Source organism: Uloborus diversus, chromosome 6 (genome assembly GCF_026930045.1).
Source record: "Uloborus diversus isolate 005 chromosome 6, Udiv.v.3.1, whole genome shotgun sequence".
NCBI classification, from domain to species: domain Eukaryota; kingdom Metazoa; phylum Arthropoda; class Arachnida; order Araneae; family Uloboridae; genus Uloborus; species Uloborus diversus.
This window is the reverse complement of record NC_072736.1, coordinates 75,447,774-75,470,731: the sequence shown is the minus strand read 5'-3', so window position 1 is coordinate 75,470,731 and position 22,958 is coordinate 75,447,774. Positions and strand designations below refer to the sequence as shown.

At 33.2% G+C, this 22,958-nt stretch overlaps 1 protein-coding gene across 2 annotated transcripts in view; it reads left to right on the top strand.

The window, feature by feature from the left end:
- The window catches only part of LOC129224007 (F-actin-uncapping protein LRRC16A-like), a 111,966-nt gene that overhangs the window by 70,626 nt on the left and 18,382 nt on the right, over positions 1-22,958 (top strand). For both annotated transcript variants that reach the window (XM_054858402.1, XM_054858401.1), the window contains exon 31: positions 18,795-19,015. In XM_054858402.1, the coding sequence (XP_054714377.1) occupies positions 18,795-19,015 (221 nt within the window). The remainder of the gene's footprint in view (positions 1-18,794; positions 19,016-22,958) is intronic.

Genomic DNA, 22,958 nt, shown 5'->3' with positions numbered 1-22,958 from the left:
AAAACTCCTTACACCCCTATTTGAGGACAAAATTGTAATTTGACCCCTCCCTTTCCAATATTGACCCCCTCCAAAAGCAGAAGCTGAATCTGCCGAAGACTCAAATTTTTGACAATCCTGGTGGTCACAATTCAGGTGGAATTTCTTTGAATTTTGCTATGAATTTAGCATTGAATACTTTGCATTTTTGCTTAAATTTTTAACCTATTTTTATGTATTATTATTTGTCACTTGTTAGTGTTTCAGTTTTTTAAATATTTTAGAATGACAACTGCAGTATGCCATTTATTGTGCTCAAGCAACCAGTTTTTTTTTTTTTTAAATTGGAAAGGTTGTTCTCTTTTCAAGGCTGTTTACCAGAGTATAAAATTGTTAATTGATTTTTTAAATGTTGTTTGTTTAAAATTTTGTTGCCAAAGATATTGATTTTTATGAGTTGTTTTGTATATAAAAGGTTTATTTCTTTTATACCATTCTTGCTTGTATTTTGCAAGCTTGAATCAACATTTTTTATGTTAGATATTTTATAATTTATATTTTACACTTTGCGACTTTTGTTTTATTTTTATAATTAGATTTTCTTTTTTTACCACATTTTTACTAACTCATTTTCTTTTTTTTTTTTCTTTTTCATTCTGTCGTTTTTTCTTTGTTTGCATATAATGTGCAATAAACAATAATGTATTTTCATTCTACATTTTGTACATATTTCTTAGTGCAATATGCATTTGTTTTTTGAAAGATTCATGTGCCAAGATTGTTTCTATACTTGTTGATTAATTCTTCATTTCTTATAAACAGGAATGATCAGTTAAAATTTCTTTCATCTGTCTATTATTATGAACTGTTTTCTTGAAGCGACTTAAATTGACTATAAAATGTTGAATTTTCTTTTAATAAATTTAGAGAAGCAGTTATTTCATTGCTTAGCATTTTTGTACAAGATTTGTTGTATTTATAGGGATTCTTTAGTTTATGTATCAATTTAAATTCTTCGTTATTTACATGTCGCGCAAATGATAGTGTGTAGTATCCGAAATCCCTTCCCCAAAATTTCCAGTTGCTTCGTTTTTTTTACTTTTATATTTTTACAAATGTAAAGAAGAATTTTTTTTTAAAGCTTACTTTTTAATGTGACTATTTTTCCCCCTTTTTTAAACATCAATCATTGAATTATATCTAGAAGAAAAAAATAAAGCATTTCTTTTCAGTTCTTACTAAGGGCTTTGTATGAGAAGATTACCACATCAATATGGCAATTTCTAATGATTGTCTCCTTTGTTTTTAAACTTTAAATTTAGAACCAACTTATTGAACTTACTAAGTTGATTAAAACCAAAATGAAAAATATTCAGGAAAACAAAATTGAGTACCTGCTAATTTGAAATTCATTATAGTAAATTTGCCGCTCATTACAATTTTTATATTAAACTTAAAAATTTGTAAATGGCTTTTGGAGCTGGTGTATTTGAACTTTAGGTAATAATGCTTTATTTATGCTCCGACTTTTTTAGGCAATTTATGTATGTTTACCAGGAAAAAAAATCATACTGATTGCATAGCAATTCTTTGTTGTTAGTTTAACATTGTAGTTACAAGTTGTGAAAATTTAGCATTGATACACTCTTAGTTTAGTCCACCATTACAACATAGTTATTGTTAAGCATTTTCTGAAGTTTAAAAAATCTTGTTTTATTATTATTATTATTGTTTTAATTTTATTTGTGAACAGTTTAGTAATTTTTTTCTTAAATATTTTTTAGAAAACAAATTATTTCTTAATATTATACTCCTAAGATCAAATTGTGAATTTTTTTAAAATTAAATAACAATCAATAATGAAAATTTGCTCAATTTTTAGAAGCTACTGATTTTATTTAAATGGTGCAAAATTAATAGATTGTGAATTGATTTTTTAAGTACAAAAATGTTGATTGTATTATTCAATACAAGATTTTCTAAGCAAGTGTTATTCACTTACACATGTGTAATTAAACAGTTTGGAAGCTTTTAATACTCAATTTTGTGTTACATATCGCAATTTGTCTAGTCTTCAACAGTAATAATAGTAAACTTATTTTCTTGATCTTTGCTCAATGCAAATGATTGCTGCTTATTTTAGTGTAAATATTTTGTAGCTGTAATAAATACATTTTATAAATGAATTTCTCTGTGTGAGTTTTTTAAAAATTACAACTGTCCTAAAAGTGTTAAACATATTTTATATGTTTGAGTTTGAATGTCATCATTTTTTTTCTAATTTTAGTTAAATTTTCTTTTTTTAAATGCATGTTCTTTATGATCAATTTGCAATGCATGATTGATGTATTTTTTTTATTTATTATTATTTTTTATTAGCATTAGTTTTTATTTGTTTTCTCTTCCAATATATTTGTGTATGCACTTTTTTATAGAGTGAACACTTAACTTTCCCAAAGTAATTTTTGCCTGCATAGAGATTATTAATGGAATGTTCCTTTTTATGTCCTTAACTCTTGCAATTGAAAAACTGCTTCTCTAAGCCACACTAATTTAGTAGTACATGTACATTTTTGTGCATTGTGATTGTTTATGATTGTTTTTCATGTTTTGAAATTAACATTGTTATGTTATGACATAATTTTCTTTGGCATGACTCTTTACTTGGAATGGAAACTAAATTTTGAAAATACATCTACAAAGAGTAATATAGAATATTGTTTAGTGAACCTATTATGAACGATATGGTATGGTTTATAATCTAGTTATTGCTAGATGGCATGTGCATTATATTATTCTTGGTTGATGTTCTCCAACTTCACTTGTTCCTCATAGTTACCTAAAAAACTATGAAGTCAGAAACTAAAGACTTATTGCTTTCTGGGTCAATCCATACAGGTTCGACGAATGAGTGCACTCGCCTCGCCTATTTTTAATTTTTTTGAAACTCAAAAAGCTGCATATGAATGATGTTTAAAACAACCTTTATTTTTTCCCTAACCTTAACCTTTGATTTTTTAGAGGTCATCAAAAGTTATTTTCGTAGTCAAAAATGGGACTTTTAGACCTTTGCATTTTGACCCAAATCTGATTGAATAACAATCATGGCAGTATATTTAACATTTTGATGTTAAAGTACATAAGACAATAGTCTCACACACTGATTTATGTAGCTATAACTTAATAATTAAAATAATGGCAGCAGGCCAAAATTCAAGGTCAAATGCAGAATTTTTACTCATTTCAAAAGGTTATAACTCGCTTAGGGGACAAAAACACAAATCGAAATATGGCAAAAATGAATCACTGGGATCACACCAATGAGAAAATCTAACTGTAGTTATGTGTTTGTTTACCCTTTACAAATTACAGCCCCTCAAAGATCAGAAAATTGACAAAAATGATATTTTTAGAATCCTGTAATTCAAAAGGGGATGGAATTAAAAATAAAATTTCTTAGCCAATTGAATTTTCCATTCAAGTACTATGCATGTTATATACAGGGTGTCCCAAAAGGTCGTTTACAAACTTAACATGCTGGTCTGTCATATGATGAGGAACAAGATTTACATAGGAACATGTGTTCGCAAACGCAATGCTGGCGCAATACATGCACACAAAGTCAGACACTAACGGATGCAAATCATGCCGCATATCTATTACTAAAAGCCGATTTTACACAACATTTTAGTTTTGAAGGAAGGTTTATAGCTGTTGTTGAAATTTGCTGCCTTTAGCTGCCATACACGCGTCGCAACGACTAAGTACCGACCGTCGTAATAACGATCCATTCTCACAAGATTGCACCTATCGCTGCGTTGTCGTTGCAACGTGATTATGACAGCTGGCGGACAGCAAATTTTAGCAACTGCTTTAAGCTTTTCTTAAAAACTAAAATTTTGTGTAAAATCGTCTTTGTGTAATAGATATGCGGCATGGTTTGCATCCGTTAGTGTCTAACTTTGTGTGCATTTAGTGCGCTAGCATTGTGTTTGCGAATGTATGTTACTATGTTAATCTTGTTCATCATGATATGACAGACCAGCATGTTAAGTTTGTAAACGACCTTTTGGGACACCCTGTATATTGTTTTGTGTGTTTGGTTTGTAAAAAAGATACAGGCTTTTAAAATTGAGTAATTTTGCTAGTTAATTCACACACTAAAACAGAAATAAAAAGTGTGAAAACTTCATTACATCTTCTTAAGTCAAATATATTGTGCTCTATATAACAGATTATACTGAGAAAATCATATTGTAAGTATAAAAATAATTATTTTAATTGGATAACTTAAAAATATTTGGACACGAATCAGTGGTTCATATTTAATTGACAGCTCAAGTAGTTAAGAAACAAGGTGTTCCGTTTTAATCTGCAAGACCTCTATTTTCGCAACCGTTAGTCCTGGATGTATACTCCCAATTGCAAAATGTTTAAAATGAGATGCAGGGTTAAGATATTGAAAATTCGAAGTAAAAATTTAAATGAGTTAAAAAATGCAATATTTAACTTTTTATACAAGCCCTAGGTCCAATAACTAATATTCAGGGAAATAATCTCCGTTGAAAAATAATTCCAATGCAACAAATTTGACACTACAACGACCAATATTCACCGAGATATGAAACGCAGCGTTTTGTGACTTACACCACTTTACATTCATCATCAATAACACCTTTTGAGAGAAAATATAGTAGTTAATAAGGGTTTAAAATTATATGTGTGCATAGAGTGTGGTTTTTAAAATTTATTGAAGTTTTGTAGTGTTTTTGAGTATCATGGCATAACATTTGTATTTATTTTTAAATAGTAATGAAAAAAAGCAGTTTTTAAATTTAAATTTTGTATACACAATGGGATTGCATATGTTTAAGACAAGTCACATAAGTTAATTTACAGAGAGTATGTATGTATTGAAAATTGGTGTGTGTACATTATCAGTATAGTCTATATATTAACTACTTTTGAACTGTCAATCAAGTATGAACCACTGATTCATGTCCAAATATTTCTAAGTTATCCAATTAAAATAATTATTTTTATACTTATAATATGTTTTTTTTTCAGGGTAATATATTATATAGAGCACAATATATGTAATTTAAGAAGGTGTAATGATGTTTTCACACTTTTTATTTCTGTTTTAGTGTGTGAATTAACTAGCAAAATTACTCTATTTTAAAGACCTGTATCTTTTTTACAAATCAAATACACAAAACAATATATATAACATGCATAGTACTTGAATGGAATATTCAATTGGCTAAGAAATTTTATTTTAATTCCACCCCCTTTTGAATTACAGGGATCTAAAAATGTCATTTTTGTCAATTTTCTGATCTTTGAGGGGCTGTAATTTATAAAGGGTAAACAAACACACAATCACAGTTAGATTTTCTCATTTGTGTGATTCCAGTGATTAGTTTTGCCATATTTCATTTTGTGTTTTTATCCCCTAAGCGAGTTATGACCCTTTGAAATAGTAAAAATTTTGCATTTGACCTTGAACTTCGGCCTGCTGCCATTTTTTTAATTATTAAGTTATAGCTACATAACTCAGTGTGTGAGACTATTGTCTTATGTTCTTTTGACATCAAAATGTTAAATTACTGCCATGATTGTTATTCAGTTTGATTTTGGCCAAAATGCAAAGGTCTAAAAGGACTATGGAAATGACTTTTGATGACCTCTAAAAAATCAAAGGTTAAGGTTAGGGAAAAAATAAAAGTTGTTTTAAACATCATTCATATGCAGCTTTTTGGGATATGAGTTTCTAAAAAATTAAAAGTAGTCGAGCGCACTCATCCATTGAACCTGTATGGATAGACCCTTCTTTAGAAAAGAGAGAGAAAAAAACTTTTTATATAAAACAAGATTGCACTTTTTTTTCTGTCTTTTTCCTAATGAGGGTTGATTTCCGCTTGCTCCATGGACAAACTTTTCTAAAATCCTAGGTATAAAGTAGTTACTTTTTGACTTTCTGAATAATCAATTTACATTTAATAAACTAGTCTATCAAGAATTATTTTGACATAAATAGAATTGTGTTCAATTTTCTTAAATTATTTTTAAAGGAAAAATATTTTTTTTTCTTTTTTTTCTCTTGAATTTTTATTTTGTGACAATAAGCTATTGTGTTTTTATGAATATATTTATATACACTAGTTGTATCGACACGCCAATGCCTGAGTAAAGAATTTAAAAAAAGTCCTTTCAATAAATGAACCAATGAATGATGTGAATTGAGAGATTGGGGATGTTATTTTGATTATTGAGATTTTGGTGCGACCAACAAATTTCATCCCATAATCCTTTTATTTTGGTTGCATCGTTAAAGTTGAATTACATTAATAAGTATTAGTTCAAATAAATAGTATGTAATACATTAATATGTATGTCTTTGGAGTCAAAAAACAGGGACAGTTGAAAAAATTGCCTTGTGTTTACTGAAATTTTACTCCAAACATTTAGCGAGATCCATGGTCAATTGTATAATAAATAAATGTCCTATTCGCCAAATAAATAACTAAAAAGCATTTAATTGTATTAAAAGTTCCATTCAAATGTAAAATAATCAGCCAAATCCATTTATTGATTTCCAATCTTGTCGAGCAGTCATGCTATGATTAGCGGCACACATTTTCATACTTTATGAAAACAACGATGCAGTGGACAATCTATTAATAAACAACTGTGTTTTATTTTACAAAATAATATTTGCATGTTGCACAATGAAAAACAGATTGCTTCTTAGGGGTAATTAATGTACTTATATGTTTAAGCGATTATTCGTTTTGAACACAGGACATTTTAAAAGCCTGGGTATTCATTATGAAGTGGAAAAAAAACTTTAGTTGATGATTTTACTAAAGAAAAGCCTTAAATATTCAGACAGAAATCAAAAATGATATTTACGCAAAACTGTCTTTTGACAGGGAGTTGAGGTGAAACACTAAATACAGTAAAACCTGTGTATAACGATACTGTCCATAACGATAAACCTGTCTACAACGATATTTCTGTTTGGTCCCCCCAAATATCCTATTTACTCAATGCATTTTAAACCTGCGTATAACAATAATCATTTTCTAACGAAACCTGTCTACAACGATTTTTTTTTTCTCTCAGCAAGCTCATTGAAAAACTAGATAATTTTTCTCCTGTCTCAAAAAACAACTACATAATGTCTGGAATGTAAGATAAGAAAAGAACGTATTATTTCTAATGTTAGTCTACCATTTTGTAGCTGAGGGGGTCAAAGGAAGGGAATGAAGCGAGGATTGAAATGTGTACAGCTGTTTATTTCTTTTGAAAATAGCGCCCAACTAGGAACGAGGGAGTTTTCTTTCTCTGCTAGTGTCTAACCATTTTATTTGTAGAGGATCGATTCCATATAATATGGAAAAACCGTGTTTTAAGCAAAATTCGTTTTTGACGTGATTTGCATTAAAAAAGTATTTAAAAAAAATAAGCAACATGTTTTTTCGGAAAAGAAAAAAAAACAAAATTTCTTAAGAAATAAACTGATGTTCATAATATCTTTGACTTTTTACTTTGCAAAACTTTCAATTTAAATTCTATTTAAGGCTATAAAACTAGATTTTTTGAATTTGAAATTTTTTTATTCAAACTGTCTACAACGATAAGCTATCTATAACGGTATTTTTTCTCGGTCCCCAGAGTATTGTTGTAGACAGGTTTGACTGTAACAATTTGGATTGAGGAAAGTCTTAGAAAGTCCAAAACCATCCATTGATTAAATAAATTAATTAATTAGAAGGACATTAACTATCAGGTCAAATTGTGACTAAACCATACTCGAATCAACTTAATGATATTTTATCAAAATTGCTCCAGCCGTTTGGAGGAGTTCAGTGATCAATACACATACCAGAGAAATTTATACATAAAGATATCTATCTATCTATAGTTGTGTCCTTTTGTAGATAACAAAGTTGAAGGAGCCAAATGAAGATTTCATTAAAGCCATAATTTTGTGATAAAAATTTAAATAATACAGTGAACTGCAAATGAAAATTTAAACTGTTAGTACTGTATTTAAACTGTATTAACTGTTTAAAATTCACCTAATGTAAATTAGTTCCAGTAAATAAATTTTCTTTTCGTGTTTTTTTTTTTTTTTTTAAATACATAACGAAATCACTTGTATTATTTGAATACCCCATGAGAAATAAATTCAATTTTTGAAAAGAGATAATAGCTTCTTGTCAGTCATGCAAGGATGGATACAAGGGAGGGGCAATGGGGGCAATCACACCACCCTTGAGGGACCTTGCACAGGCAAATTTTCCGTCTTGAAGTCTTAAAGTGCAAATGTAGGCCATATCTGATGACGTTAAGGAAAGAAATGGGGTTTGAATTCAAATCTGCTTCTTGGAAAATTTTCAGAGTTGAAGCTTAAAAGATACAATGTCAGACGATTTTTGGCGATGTTAGGAAAAAGGAGTATGGAGACTTGGTATATGAAAACGTTGTGCCTCCCGCTCCCAAGCATGTTTCAATTAAATACGTAGGTAAGTTTAAAAATTGACCGCCCCCTCCTTGGCTCAGTGCAAAAAGTATTTCGGTTCCCGATATCTTAATCAGGGGCCCTAGGACGAACAATTTTTTGGGCCCTCATCTAGCCAAACATTACAGCTTTTGCCATTTGCTAAAACAGTTTTAGCCATTTAGGGCCCTCAAATAGTAGAGCGTGAAAAACAAACTTTGGCTCGGTGCAAAAAGTATCATATATTGCCCTCTCTAGACCACCTGGATCCCCGAGTCCTTTAAAATTACCAAAGATCATCTAGAATTGCGTTTTGGGAATTTCAATGTCAAAAAATTTCTTGAAGTATCATCTTTAACCCCCTTCCCTTACATAACATTCTAAAAATACATTTGTGGACCACTTTAGAACTTGCCCCGAACCAGAATTATTTGAAATCGGAAGTTCCAAAAAGGCAGTCTAAGGATAGCTTAACAGTCGCAATTTTAAAACTTCAATTTTCAAAGAAGGTCACCAAAACTTGCTTTTGTTCTTAATATCACCGAAATTCTCTTAAAATTGCGTTTTTAGATCTTCAACTTCGAAAATTCTGAAGTTCCCAATTCAATCCCTTCTTGTAACAAAATCCATCTTTGTCATCAAAAATGGCCTACAATTGCGTTTTTAAGAGTTCCATTTCGAAAAATTTCTGGGGCAGAGCCTCCGAACCCTCCCTCCCCCTCCTTTTCATTGACGAAGGTGTCTAAAATTACGGTACATGGAAAACGCAGTCTTTCTAGTGTTAAGGAAAGGAGGATCTGATCCTGGTTTTTTTTCAAAATATGGTCTAAAAAATTTAAGCAATTTTTTTCATTCAGGGGCTATTCCACTTAAATTTTTTTTAAATGTCGTTTAAAAAACCCATTGTTTTTTATATTAAAGAAAAGCCGTATGGGGACCCTTGCGTGAATATTTTCTGAAATCCAAGTCTTAAAAATGTAATTGTAAGGCTATATTTTGTAGTATTAGGGCCAGTAAATTTTCAACATTAAAGCCCCAAAAATGCAGTTCAAAGTGATTTTCAATGTTGTTGAGTATTTGAGGGCTTTCTCCTGAAACTTACAAAAATTTGAAGCAAAAAAAATGACATCTTTGTTTTTAACATATATGAAAGCTGGTATTAAGTTGGTACAAGTAAAATAAAAAAAACCCTTGAAAAGAATAATCCGATGAATCTAGATTGAAATTTAGTTTTGATGTAATAAACTTCTATAAATACATTTTCTATTTATAACCTACAAATTATTTTTTCATGTTCTTAGTTTGATCAATATGAGTAAATAATTCATATTCAAGTCAGGGCTCTTACCACTAGGGGGCTGCATTTTCATCTTATTTCTGTATTTTTTCTTTTTTTCAAATTGGATATAAAAGCTTGAAAGAAGGTGGGTAATTAGAGCAGTTTCATAGTTTGTCCCGGCTCGGAAAAATCGAAGCTCTGACACTTTTTTGAATAGCTATAGTCTTTCTCCTCCTAATACTTTCATATTCCAGTTTAAAAATCCATATGCTTTCAAATACAAATACAAATGTGACGACCAGCAACAGGCTCTGGGCCCAGCTAGGCTGGTCCTAGTCAATTAATTAGCCCCCAATGAAGATCAATGGCCCTCTTAAAGCTATCCACTCCCTTGCTCATTACCGCCTCTTCCGGTAAGCTATTCCAAGTGCCCACGACCCTGCTAAAGTAGTAGTTTTTCCTGATTTCCAAGTTAGCCTGAGATTTAAATAGCTTAAAACAATGACCCCTTGTCCTGCTTTCCCCGCAAAAATTTAATCCATTTACATCTTTCATTTTGATAAATTTAAATAACTGAATCATGTCCCCTCTGACTCTCCTTTGCTCCAGGCTATACATGTTAAGCCTATTAAGTCTGGTATCATAATCTAAATCTGAGAGTCCCCTTACTAATTTAGTTACCCTTCTTTGAACCCTTTCCAATACGAAAATATCTTTCTTCAGATAAGGCGACCAAAACTGAACAGCATACTCCAAATGAGGTCTTACTAAACTCCTATATAAAGGCAGAAGAACTTTCTTAGATTTGTTTGAAATAGATCTCTTGATGAACCCAAGCATTTTGTTGGCTTTGTTACTAGCAATACTGCACTGTTGATTAAACTTGAAGTCCTGATTTATAAAGACACCCAGATCCATAACATTTTCTGCCTGATTTATGACTGAACCCTGTAAATGATATCTCATACGCTTATTTCCATGACCTAAGTGTAGCACTTGACATTTCCCTACATTAACTGCCATACCCCATTTATCTGCCCACTTAGTAATATGATCTAAATCCTCTTGCAGCTGTTTTACTTGTTCTTCATTTTCGACAATCCCCATAACTTTTACATCGTCAGCAAAACAATTCATGCTTCCAGAAATATTTTCATTGATGTCATTCATAAATATAATAAACAAAAGAGGCCCTAAAACTGATCCCTGAGGAACCCCACTTAAAACATCACTCCAATTAGAATGATTTCCTCTCACAACTACTCTTTGCTTCCTACCAGTAAGCCAATTTCTAACCCAAAGTAAAGTTTTTCCTCCTATTCCAATGTCAGCTAACTTGCTGAGAAGAGCAACATGCGGTACCTTGTCAAAAGCTTTTTGAAAGTCAATATAAACAACATCCACACATTTTTTGTTATCTAAAGCTAAGGTAACCTTGTCGTAGAAATGCAATAAATTAGTAGTACAGGATTTACCTTTCCTGAAACCATACTGCAAACTAGTCAACAGACTATTAGTCTCTAAGAACATCATGATCTTAATTTTGATCAAAGTTTCGAAAGTCTTACAAATCACCGAAGTCAAACTTACAGGTCTATAATTCCCAGCAAGACCTATAGACCCCTTCTTGAAGAGTGGCGTTATGTTAGCCAGCTTCCAGTCCTCTGGCACCGTCCCCGAGTTATAAGAAGCATTGAAAATATTCAAAATAACATCCACTAATTCCTCTGCACATTCAACTAAAATTTTTGGATAAATATTATCTGGTCCCGGAGCTTTAGTTGCTTTAATCTTTTTCAAATGAAATAAAACCTCCTCCCTGGAAAATACAAAATCCTCAAGCTGTATAATAGCTTGTGTCTTGTTAGTGTCAACTGTTGAGATACAGTTATCGTTAAACACACTGGAAAAAAAGTTATTCAGAACATTTGCAATATCCCTATCGTTTTGGATTAAATTTCCATACTCATCAACCAAAGGCCCAATTTGACTGTTTCTAGCTTTCCCAGAATTAGCGTAAGCAAAAAACCTCTTAGGGTTCCCATCAATGTCATCTGCCAGCCTTTGCTCCAATTCCCTTTTCTGAATCCGTACCAAATACTTAAAATTTCGCCTTGCCTTACCATACTGGAGCCTTTCCGCACTCTGACCAGTTTCTTTAAACTTACGAAAAGTGGCTTGCTTATAATTAAGAGCTTCTTTAGTCTCCCTGGAGAACCACATGGGCCAAATTTTGGTATTAACACCTTTTCTCCTAAATGGAACATAGTCCCCAACGGTTTTAGCAAGTTTATCCTTAAATTCCGTCCACTGCTGATCTACGTCGCTATTTTCCAACCCTGACGAAAAAACCTCTTTCAAGCTCTGCCTAAGTGCAACAAAATCAGTGTTTCTGAAATTGGGCACAAACCTAAAATTATCATCTTTGCACACTTCAAATTTAACCCGGAACCTAATGCTGTTATGATCACTATCTCCAATATGCTCCCCTACACTCAACCCCTGAACAAAACTACCTATGTCACAAAAAACTAGATCCAAAATTGCCTCCTCTCGAGTTCCCTGAGTTACAACTTGATCTAAGAAACAGTCACCAATTACTTTTAAAAATTCCTCTTCTTTGCCATTACCAGGATAAAAATTATTCCAATCAATACCCGGAAAATTGAAATCCCCCATCATGATAACGGATCCCTTACTGGACATGTCACTAATAATACGGTACATCTCTTCATCTTGTCCCTGGTTTGAATTAGGTGGCCTATAAATGTTTCCAAAGCGTAGCTTTTTGCCCTTACTGCTCATCAACTCCAGCCAAACCATATCAATATCAGTAGGCTTATCATTTATGACCAATTCATTGCAAATAAAATTGTCTCTAACATAAAATAAAACCCCACCACCTCTTTTACCTACTCTATCCTGTCTGAACAAATTATACCCAGCAATATGTAATAACTCTGCATCAGATTCGGTAGCCCATGTCTCTGTAATTCCAATAACATCCAACTTCTCATCCATAACTATGCTTTTCAATTCATCCATCTTGTTCCTAATACTGCGAGCATTGGTATAGAAAACTTTAAGCATGCCTAAGTTGCTTTTATTTAACACCCTGAAATTTCCTAAATTACAATTGTTAACATTACTACTCTTGTTCGTCACTTTATTTCCATTTCTAGCAATACCCAAAAAAATTTCATTCTCTCGATACCTGATGCTTGAACCATGCCCCCCATTCCAACTTAGTTTTTTGACTCCGAATCCCTTAAAATTAATCCACTAACCATTTTGACCCCTGTAGAGCTCAGATGCAGGCCATCCCTAGCAATCCAATCCCGTTTACAATGACTCCATACATCAATGAACCTGATACTGCGCTTTTCGCAAATTGACTTCAGTAGCAAGTTCATACACCTCGCACGTTGATTTAGCCAGCTCCTATGCACTCCATACCTGGGAAGCAAACCAACCACTTGGACATTCGTCGAAAAGCTGGTTGCTTTATCCAACAGGGATTCCCATTCCCTAGAAAACTCCTCATTTTTACTGTGGCCTACATCATTTGTTCCCACCCACAAAGTAACCATGTCCTCCTTATTCAATACTCCCTTCTTTTCAGCAACCATATTAACGTCTTTTACCCGAGCCCCTGGTAAACAACACCTAGCCACCTTACGCTTTACTCTCCCAACTGTGTTACCCACCTCCCTTACCATAGAGTCCCCCAAAATTACACCCTTAGTTTCCCAATCTAACTCCTCATTTGAAACTTCCCCCTGAATCTCTGGAACATTTATACCCTCTACAACTGGCCTACACCCTAATGCTAACTGGGCTTCCAAAACTAGCATCTTAAGTCTTAAGTCTGAGAGTTCAGCACATTTAGTGCAAATATAATCCTCCTCAAAAACAGACTCATTTTCCCCCTTATACAGGCAGAACATATGACATAAATCACAAGAGATCCACCTGTCCCCCTTCCCACTCTTTACCTCTTTCATAATGCATATAACACCCATTTCTACTCAGTGAATATGTTCCAAAAGGCAAAACAGAAAGTTAAAAATGCAAAAAAACACAGAATAAATACTAAAAACAGCAGTAAATAAACAGAGTTGCTACACCCAATAAAGCACACAAAATCAAAAACCAGGAGATCACCACATGTTAGGCTTAGCTCCAAAAAATGCAAAAACACTTCAAGAATACAATAACAACTAAAATGAGCCCCCAAAACACAATAAAACTAAATTACATGATAAAGTGAAGTAAAAAAACCTAAAACTAGACAGTAATAATGAAAAATTTTAGTAAGAAAACACTTATCAAATTAGCAGCAATAACACTCCCTGCATCACAGGCGCCCTCTAGTGGCCAAGAGGGCGCCTGTGATGCAGGGTCTTTCCCGTTGTCCTTCTTTCGTTTGTCTTTTCTTGAGGCATTAATAACTTGCTAATTCTGTGGGCAGTGTATGAGAGAGACTTGTCACTTTCCAATGGTCTGTCCAGGATTTTTCACAGGGTCTGTTTTTTTGTGAAAAATCAATTAATTTTGTAAAAAAAAGAGGATTTTTTTTTTGTAAAAACAAAATTTTTGAATTTTGAGATGGTGCAAACTGCATCATTGACACTTAATGTTGAGTGTTTTCCCTCTTTTCTGTTGAGAATATCATTCTTGAGTGTTCTTCGTGTATTGGAGTATGGGGGAGCGGCATCGTTCTTTTGGAGATGGGTACCCCTCAATATCAATATTTATTTACCATTCTACATTATGTTAAATTGTACTAGAACTGTTATAAGTATAGTATTTAAAATAATTGTAATAAAGAAATTCAGGCAGGGGTTCAGCATTTAACTTTTTAAACCAAGACATTGTTAAAAAGCACAAAATTTCGTTTAAAATTTATAAACTCCATGATTTTTACAAAAATAAACTAATATTTTAATTGTTTACCTCTTGACAAAGCTTACTAAACATGCAAAATTTGAAAAATCAGATTCCCATTGGTGCGGATGCAACCAGATCGCAATCCTCAAAGTGAAAACATCAAAAGTATAAAAATGACTTGTAAAATAAATATTTCTGATAAAATTATTTTAGAATTGCACTTTAGAGTCCTATGATAAACATTTCATTAATGTTTCGACTTAGTTGAATCAAAAATAAATAAATAAATAATGAACCATCGATTCAGCATTTAAAATTTTGACTCGTAAAATAAAATGGAATTCCACTTTAAAAACTTAAAATAAGCGTTGTTACAAAAATAAAGAGACTTTTCATTTATTTGCATCCTAATAAAGCAAAGTTAACTTGAAAAAAGAATAAAGTATGATTCTCATATCGAAGCTAAAAAGATTGCGCTTTTCAAAATGTAGGCATCTAAAGAAAAAAACGATGAATAATAGAGTTTATTTAAAATTAATTATCTTTTTTCACATCGAAAAATCAAACCCATATAAATTTCCCCCAAAATAACAATTAAACATTGCCCTGCCAGACGCTAAGTAGCGATGATAAACAGTTAAACGTCGCATCCGCCAGATGCTAAGTGGCGATAAGTTTAAAGTTGGTAACCTTATCTGAAGCGATCACATCCCCCCCCCTCCCTACTATCCTTTGCAGTTCTAAGTTCATTTCCCTGTATATTATTGTTTATTAAATCATGAGTGGGGAGAAAAGTGCTTACGACTGACTTTTCAGAGAAGTTTGCAACAACACCGCTGCATAAAACAAACAAGCAAAATTATAAACCAAATTGACTTTCAGCTGTTAATTTCTTTCATAGAAACCAACCACAAGCATTTTATTTATTTGGCCTTAGCAGTTATTTATCGCTTGCAGGAGAGTCACAAGAGCGCCTTTTTTTTTCTTTTGCAAAATCAGCAGATTTTGTTCTCAGTTGATACCTCTAATTAAACTGTAAGAAAGGTTCCAAACATTATCGTTGGAAATATGCTGCGTTATTTTAATTTGAGATTTGCTCTTCCAATAAACAATTTGTGAAAGATCCGTTTTTGTATATCAGAATTTTGTGAAGGGTCAGTTTTGATTGGTCGGGATTTTGTGAAAGGAAGGTCCGTTTTGGTTGATCGGATTTTTGTGAAGGGTTCGTTAACGGACCCAAATTTCCTTTGGTTAGCCCCTGCTTTCTTGTACCCATCAGGAGTAGAGAAAGTTAAATGAAACAGCACAGTTTGCATTTCTTTCTATTGCTACTCATTTCGAAGGCTAAAACTTGTCATTTTTATAACTAATGCACATTCATAATGTAAAATCTTTCTAGCTACTGTTATATTCTAGAAATTTTAAAGACATTTATAAATGCAAGTGTTTAATCAATAGTTTAAAAAATGTTCCTATAAAAGCTAAAGGCAGCATAGTTTTGTTGTTGTCTTGCGCCAGCTAGTTTGGCAATTTGGGGTGCCTGCTTCACTTTTCCAACTTTTCCTTAATTTGTTGTGAAGTCTGACTTCTACAGTACACATATGCCATAAGGACCCATTTATAGGGTAGGCAACCATTCACAGCAGAACAACACATTCACACAAAGAAAGGACAAGGACGGGAGAGAGAAGGTACATCCATGCCTGAGCCGGGATTCAAACCCGGACCTTCCTGTCGCAGTCAGACTTCTCTGAACACTAGACAAGGCTGGCGGCAAATCAATAAATGTTAAAATAATTTAGAAATATTGTCACTAAAATGGTTTGAAATTTTATGACATCTATATTTGGTTAAAGTATGGTAAGTGCTATGGATGACTGGGTGGCCAATGTTGGAAGGTATTTAGTGCTGTAGAAGCCCGTTATAACCCACAACCTTGGGACCGGAGTTTTTTTTATGCAAGAAAGGTAATTTGACAAATTTAGGAATTATTATTCAGAATAGTAGATCAATTAACATCAGAATCAGTTTTAACTGGCGTCAAAGTATTAAAACTCTGACCATGCTGTGTAATTATTCATAATTAAAAGAAAGTGCATTATCCTGAACTTATGCTAGCTTCATGATTTACATTACAGTGGGATTTTGAAGAACAATCTTTTACTTGTTTTACTGATTAATTAACATTTGTAAACTCTGAAATAAGATGGAAAAATACTATTACAAAATTTACTTTTCCTGAGAAATATTATGTTTGCAAGCAAGAATATAGATCTTTTAAAGTAAGAAATAATAATGTATAATTGCACAGAATTGCAATTTTGTGCAATGATACGTTTTTATAATAGGGAAGTTGCAACCTATTAAATGTTCATATTTTGGCTATTGGATATTGTTAATTGACCCTCAAACTAAAAAATTCACCATCGCCGAATTTTAAAACACCGTGATTGATTTTTAAAGAATTTTTAAACGCTTTTCTGAAACCTCACGAGCTTACGTCACAGGACACTAATGGGCAGCCTTCCGCCGAAGATCCCTTGTCTTTGCTAGGGACATTTTGATCGCGCTGATATTTTTATTTTTTAGAAATTCAATAATCCTTTTGAACACACTATGGAGGCCGGATTCGTTAAAGCACAATCTAAATAATCTTCCTCAAGTAACATCAATGATGATATTCGAATATTTCCAAGAGGATGAGAGGTTTAATGTTCTAGAAACGCGAGGAGATAAGCCTTTTACATTTCGTCTTCGAAGTCGAATGCACGTCCTTCGGTTTCTCCCCTATCGGAAGAGCGCATGACGTCACTTCCTATGCCATTTGACATCACAAGCGCTTGAACTTAAAAAATAAATTTAAAAAAAAATACTTATCGTATCGCAAAAATTTTTTAACCTATGATGTTCATACATGTTACTCTATCATATAAAAATAAAATTGAAAAATCGAAAACTTCCCTATAGCACAAATTGCTGAAAATAAACACAAGCTTTATTTTCAGCGAAATAAAGTAAACAAGCTTGCACAATAATGTTTTAAGTACAAGATGAGTAAAATACAAAGAAAATAAAAATTTGATAATACTGCACTTCACCTTTCCACAACAGTATAGCTAATTTTGGAGCAAAAATACGTGAAGTGCAGGGTTACCAACCTTGGAGGAGCAATTTGAGGAGATCTGTAGTGATTTTGAGGAGCAATTTAAAATTTTGTGGAGCAGTTTGGTATTTTGTATAAAAGTCAATAAAAATAACTAATACCACGTATCTATTTTTTTTTTTTTGAGCTTTAATAATCACTTTAAATGCTAGTATAAAGATAATTATTTTTAAATAAATAAAACAGCTTTAAACACTTGCAATCTTTGAGTGTATAAGAACATTTAATTTCCTATATTTACATGTTTGTCATGATAAAATATTAATGTATAATTAAATTTAACTTTACTTTTGTCAAAACCTTTATGAGCCATAACTTTGATAAGCCTGGTAAGCATTGAGACTTAATTTGACAAATTGTATTGGCTTAAACTAACCCGGATGGAACTGCATGACATTTTTGGATGGGCGTGGCAGTCCTCGGCAAAAAAATTAAATATAAGAAGGGCTGAAAATAACAGTCTACAAAAAGGTTTTAATATCTGAGCGGCAGAATAGCATTATAGACAAAAATGAGTGTTTCAGAAGCGGATGCAATTGGATTTTAAAATGCCTGAAAAATCCCCCCTGCATTCCTATTTTACCCTTACTACCTTTCTACCCAAGAAAGGATATGCATGTCAGCAAAATATGGACGGAAAGATTGCAGCAGAAAGGAGGAGCCTATTTCCCCTGCAAAAACTTAAATGTCAGAAGGATTGAAAATATAATTGTCTACAAGAAGTTATTGAGGTCTACTCGGTAGGATAGCATGGTAGACAAAAATGATAGAGTGTTACACTCGGCCGGGAAATGCAGAGCAAAATAACATTTTGCTTAACCACAGAGTTTTGCTACTTTGCGGAGAAGATGGCAATCCTGATGAAGGGTAAACCTCAATGCTATGCAAAAATCTTTATTTTTTTTTAAAGCAACAGCATTTTTTTCTTTAAATTGATTGTTATCTTGATTTTAATTTTGAAAATTTTTTCATAGCTTCATGAGGGGCATCAGTAATCTCTTCAGTCGTATATCTCCTGATGTCAGTCACATACATAAGTCTCGGTCATACGATTTGACTGATAAAGTGGTGACAAGTGACCCATCTCCTACACATAGTTCAGGAAAGGAAACGACGAAAAGCACAATTGGAATAAGTGATATTAGTTTGCATTCCTCTTCACCACAACTTGGTATCAAAAATAAACGGGAAAAAGGTATGTGTCATTTTGTAAAATAATTTAATTTTAAAAATTCTATTGTTTTTCTTTAATATATCATGCATTATTAGGTTATTTCAAATGTACATTTTGAATCATCTTCCTTTAATTTTATAAAAAATGTTGTTCTTTATAAATGGTATCAATCAAAATATTTTTTTAAGAGCTTTTTTGATCTGAAACTTTATTATAACAGAAATAGATACGTACCAACTAGCAAGAGGCCTGGCTAGGCTAGTACTTAGTCAGTTTTTGAATCTCCAGCGAACGCTAAAGCCCTCTTAAAACTATTCAATCCATGCGTGACTGCTGCATTTGACCAAATGCTTGCAACCCTGTTGTATTAATTGTATCTAATTTCAAGCCTTTGTTATGATTTAAAAAACTCAAAACAATGATCTCTGGTTATGCCTTCTGTAAGCCTTTCGTTCTCTTCTACTCAAGAGTACTTATTCAGCATTTTAAGTCTATACAAATACAAAAGTGATGACCAGCAACAGGCTCTGGGCCCAGCTAGACTGGTCCTAGTCAATTTACAATCCCCAGTGAAGATCAATGGCCCTCTTAAAACTATCTACTCCCTTGCTCATTACCACCTCTCCCGGTAAACTGTTCCAAGGTTCCACTACCCTGCTAAAATAATAATTTACAAATACAAATACAAAAGTGTTGACCAGAAACAGGCTCTGGGCCCAGCTAGACTGGTCCTAGTCAATTTACAATCCCCAGTGAAGATCAATGGCCCTCTTAAAACTATCTACTCCCTTGCTCATTACCACCTCTTCGGGTAAACTGTTCCAAGGTTCCACTACCCTGCTAAAATAATAATTTTTCCTAACATCCATGTTAGTCTGAGATTTAAATAGCTTAAAACAATGACCCCTTGTTCTGTTTTCAGTGCTAAACTTCAGCCCCGTAACATCTTTCATTTTAATAAATTTAAACAACTGAATCATGTCCCCTCGATCTCTTCTTTGCTCAAGACTGTACATTTTTAGCCTTCTAAGCCTGGACTCATAGTCTAAGTGAGAAAGTTCATTTATTAGCCTTGTAGCTCGCCTTTGAACCCTTTCCAATACATTAATGTCTTTCTTAAGATAAGGAGACCAAAAGCATACTCCAAATGAGGTCTTACCAAACTTCTATATAAGGGCAGAAGAACTTCTTTAGATTTGTTTGAAATAGATCTATTGATAAACCCAAGCATCTTATTGGCCTTGTTACTAGCAATGCTGCACTGTTGGCTAAACTTTAAATCCTGACTTATTAAAACCCCCAGATCAGTAACTTTGTCTGCATGACTAATGACTGAACCTTGCAAATAATAACTTGTACACTTATTTCCATTCCCTAAATGTAGCACTTGACATTTCCCAACATTTACAGCCATACCCCATTTATCAGCCCACTTCGTAATATGATCTAGATCCTCTTGCAGCTGTTTTGCTTGTTCTTCATTTTCTACAGTCCCCATAACTTTGACATCATCAGCAAAACAATTCATGTTCCCAGAAATATTTTTGTGAATATCGTTCATAAAAACAATGAACAAAACAGGCCCTAACACTGATCCTTGAGGAACCCTGCTTAAAACCTCACCCCAATTAGAATAATTTCCCCTTACAACTACCCTTTGTTTCCTTCTGGTCAGCCAGTTTTTTACCCAAATGAAAGTTTTCCCTCATATTCTTATATCAGCTAATTTGCTAAGTAGAGCAACATGCGGTACCTTATCGAAAGCTTTTTGAAAATCAATGTAAACAACATCTACAGGCTTCTTATTGTCCAAAGCCATGGTAACTTTGTCATAGAAATGTAATAAATTAGTTGCACAAGATTTACCTTTCCTGAAACTGTACTGAAAACTGGTCAATAGATTATTAGTCTCTAGAAAATTTACTATCTTAATTTTCATCAATGTTTCAAAAATTTTGCAAACCACCGAAGTTAGACTCACATGTATATAATTTCCCGCACTCCCTTTAGACCCTTTCTTGAAGAGCGGTGTAATGTTAGCCAGCTTCCAGTCCTCTGGCACTGTCCCCGAATTATAAGAAGCATTGAAAATGTTTGCGATTACATCTGCTAATTCCTCTGCACATTCAACTAAAATTTTCGGATAAATATTATCTGGCCCCGGAGCTTTAGTCTCTTTAATTTTTTTCAAATGAAGTAAAACGTCATCCCTGGAAAATACAAAGTCCTCAAGCTGTACTATAGCTTGTGTCTTGTTGGTGTCAACTGTTGAGATACAGTTATCGTTAAAAACATTCGAAAAAAAGTTATTAAGAACATTAGCAATATCACTATCGTCCTGAATTAAAATTCCATGCTCATCCACCAATGGCCCAATATGACTATTTCGAACTTTCCCCGAATTAGCGTATGCAAAAAACCTCTTGGGATTCCTGTTTATGTTATCTGCCAGTCTTTGCTCCAACTCACTGTGACCAGTTTCTCTAAACCTATGAAAAGCAACTTGCTTGTAATTTGGAGCGTCTTTAGTTTCCCTAGAGAACCACATTGGCCAAATTTTAGTGTTGACACCCTTTCTCCTAAAAGAAACATGATCCCCAACCGTTTTCGCTAGCTTTTCCTTAAACTCTGCCCACTGAAGATTCACATCGCTATTGTCCAATCCAGAAGAAAAAACTGCTTTCAAACTCTGCCTAAGTGCCACAAAATCAGTATTTCTGAAATTGGGCACAAACCTAAAATTCTCTACTTTGTGTGTATCAAATTTAATCCCAAACCTAATGCTGTTGTGGTCACTGTCTCCAATGTGTTCCCCTACACATAACCCCTGAACAGAACCTTCCATATCACAGAAAACTAGATCCAAAACCACATCCTGTCGTGTACCCTGAGTTACAATTTGATCTAAAAAACAGTCACCAATTACTTTCAAAAATTCCTCTTTTCTGCTATTACTATGGTAAAAATTATTCCAATCAATTCCTGGAAAATCAAAATCTCCCATTATATTGACTGACCCCTTGCTTGAAATGTCACTAATAATACTAAACATCTGTTCATCTTGACCCTGGCTTAAGTTGGGTGGCCTATAAATGTTCCCTAAACGTAGTTTATTGCCCTTATTGCTCATCAACTCCAGCCAAATCATATCAATCTCATTAGGTTTATCATTAATTACCAATTCATTGCAAGTTAAAGTGTCTCTGACATAAAATAAAACCCCACCACCTCTTTTACCTACTCTATCTTGTATAAACAAATTATACCCAGCAATAGATAATAAATCATCATCACTTTCGGTAGCCCATGTTTTGGTAACTCCAATAATATCCAACCTCTCGTCTATTGTTATGCTTTTCAATTCCTCCATCTTGTTCCTAATACTACGAGCATTTGTATAAAAACCTTAAGTAAGCCCATCTTGCCTTTATTTAATGCTGCGCGATTATTTGAATCCCAACTGTTAAAATCTTTTCTCTTACTAGCCACCCTATTTCCGTTTCTACCAAAATCCCAATAGTTCGTACCCATTCGAATTCTGCTCCTTAAAGCATGCCCCCCATTACAACTTAGTTTTTTGATTCTGAACCCTCTAAAACTAAACCACTAACCATTTTGACCCCCGTAGAGCCATCGCCGCACTAGAGAGAAGGCCGCGACTGAGAGCGAGTGAGTCATCGCGAGTCGTCATTTCCTTTCATCTTCAAGTTGGCTCTGCCCGAAAATCGCGCTGCAATGTCCAGTGCTCAGATGCATTAAAAGTATTTCCAGCTCTTTTTGATCGATAATAACTATTCTACAGTTCACAAACATATAATTGAAATCAGTTTTATTGCACGGCACATATTTGATTTTTTTTTTCTTTGCTTCGCTTTACGATTGAATCTTACTGAAAAAAACATTTTTTGCATGCCACTTTTATCTTTCTTACATTCTTTTCCCCCCATTCATTGAAATATTACAG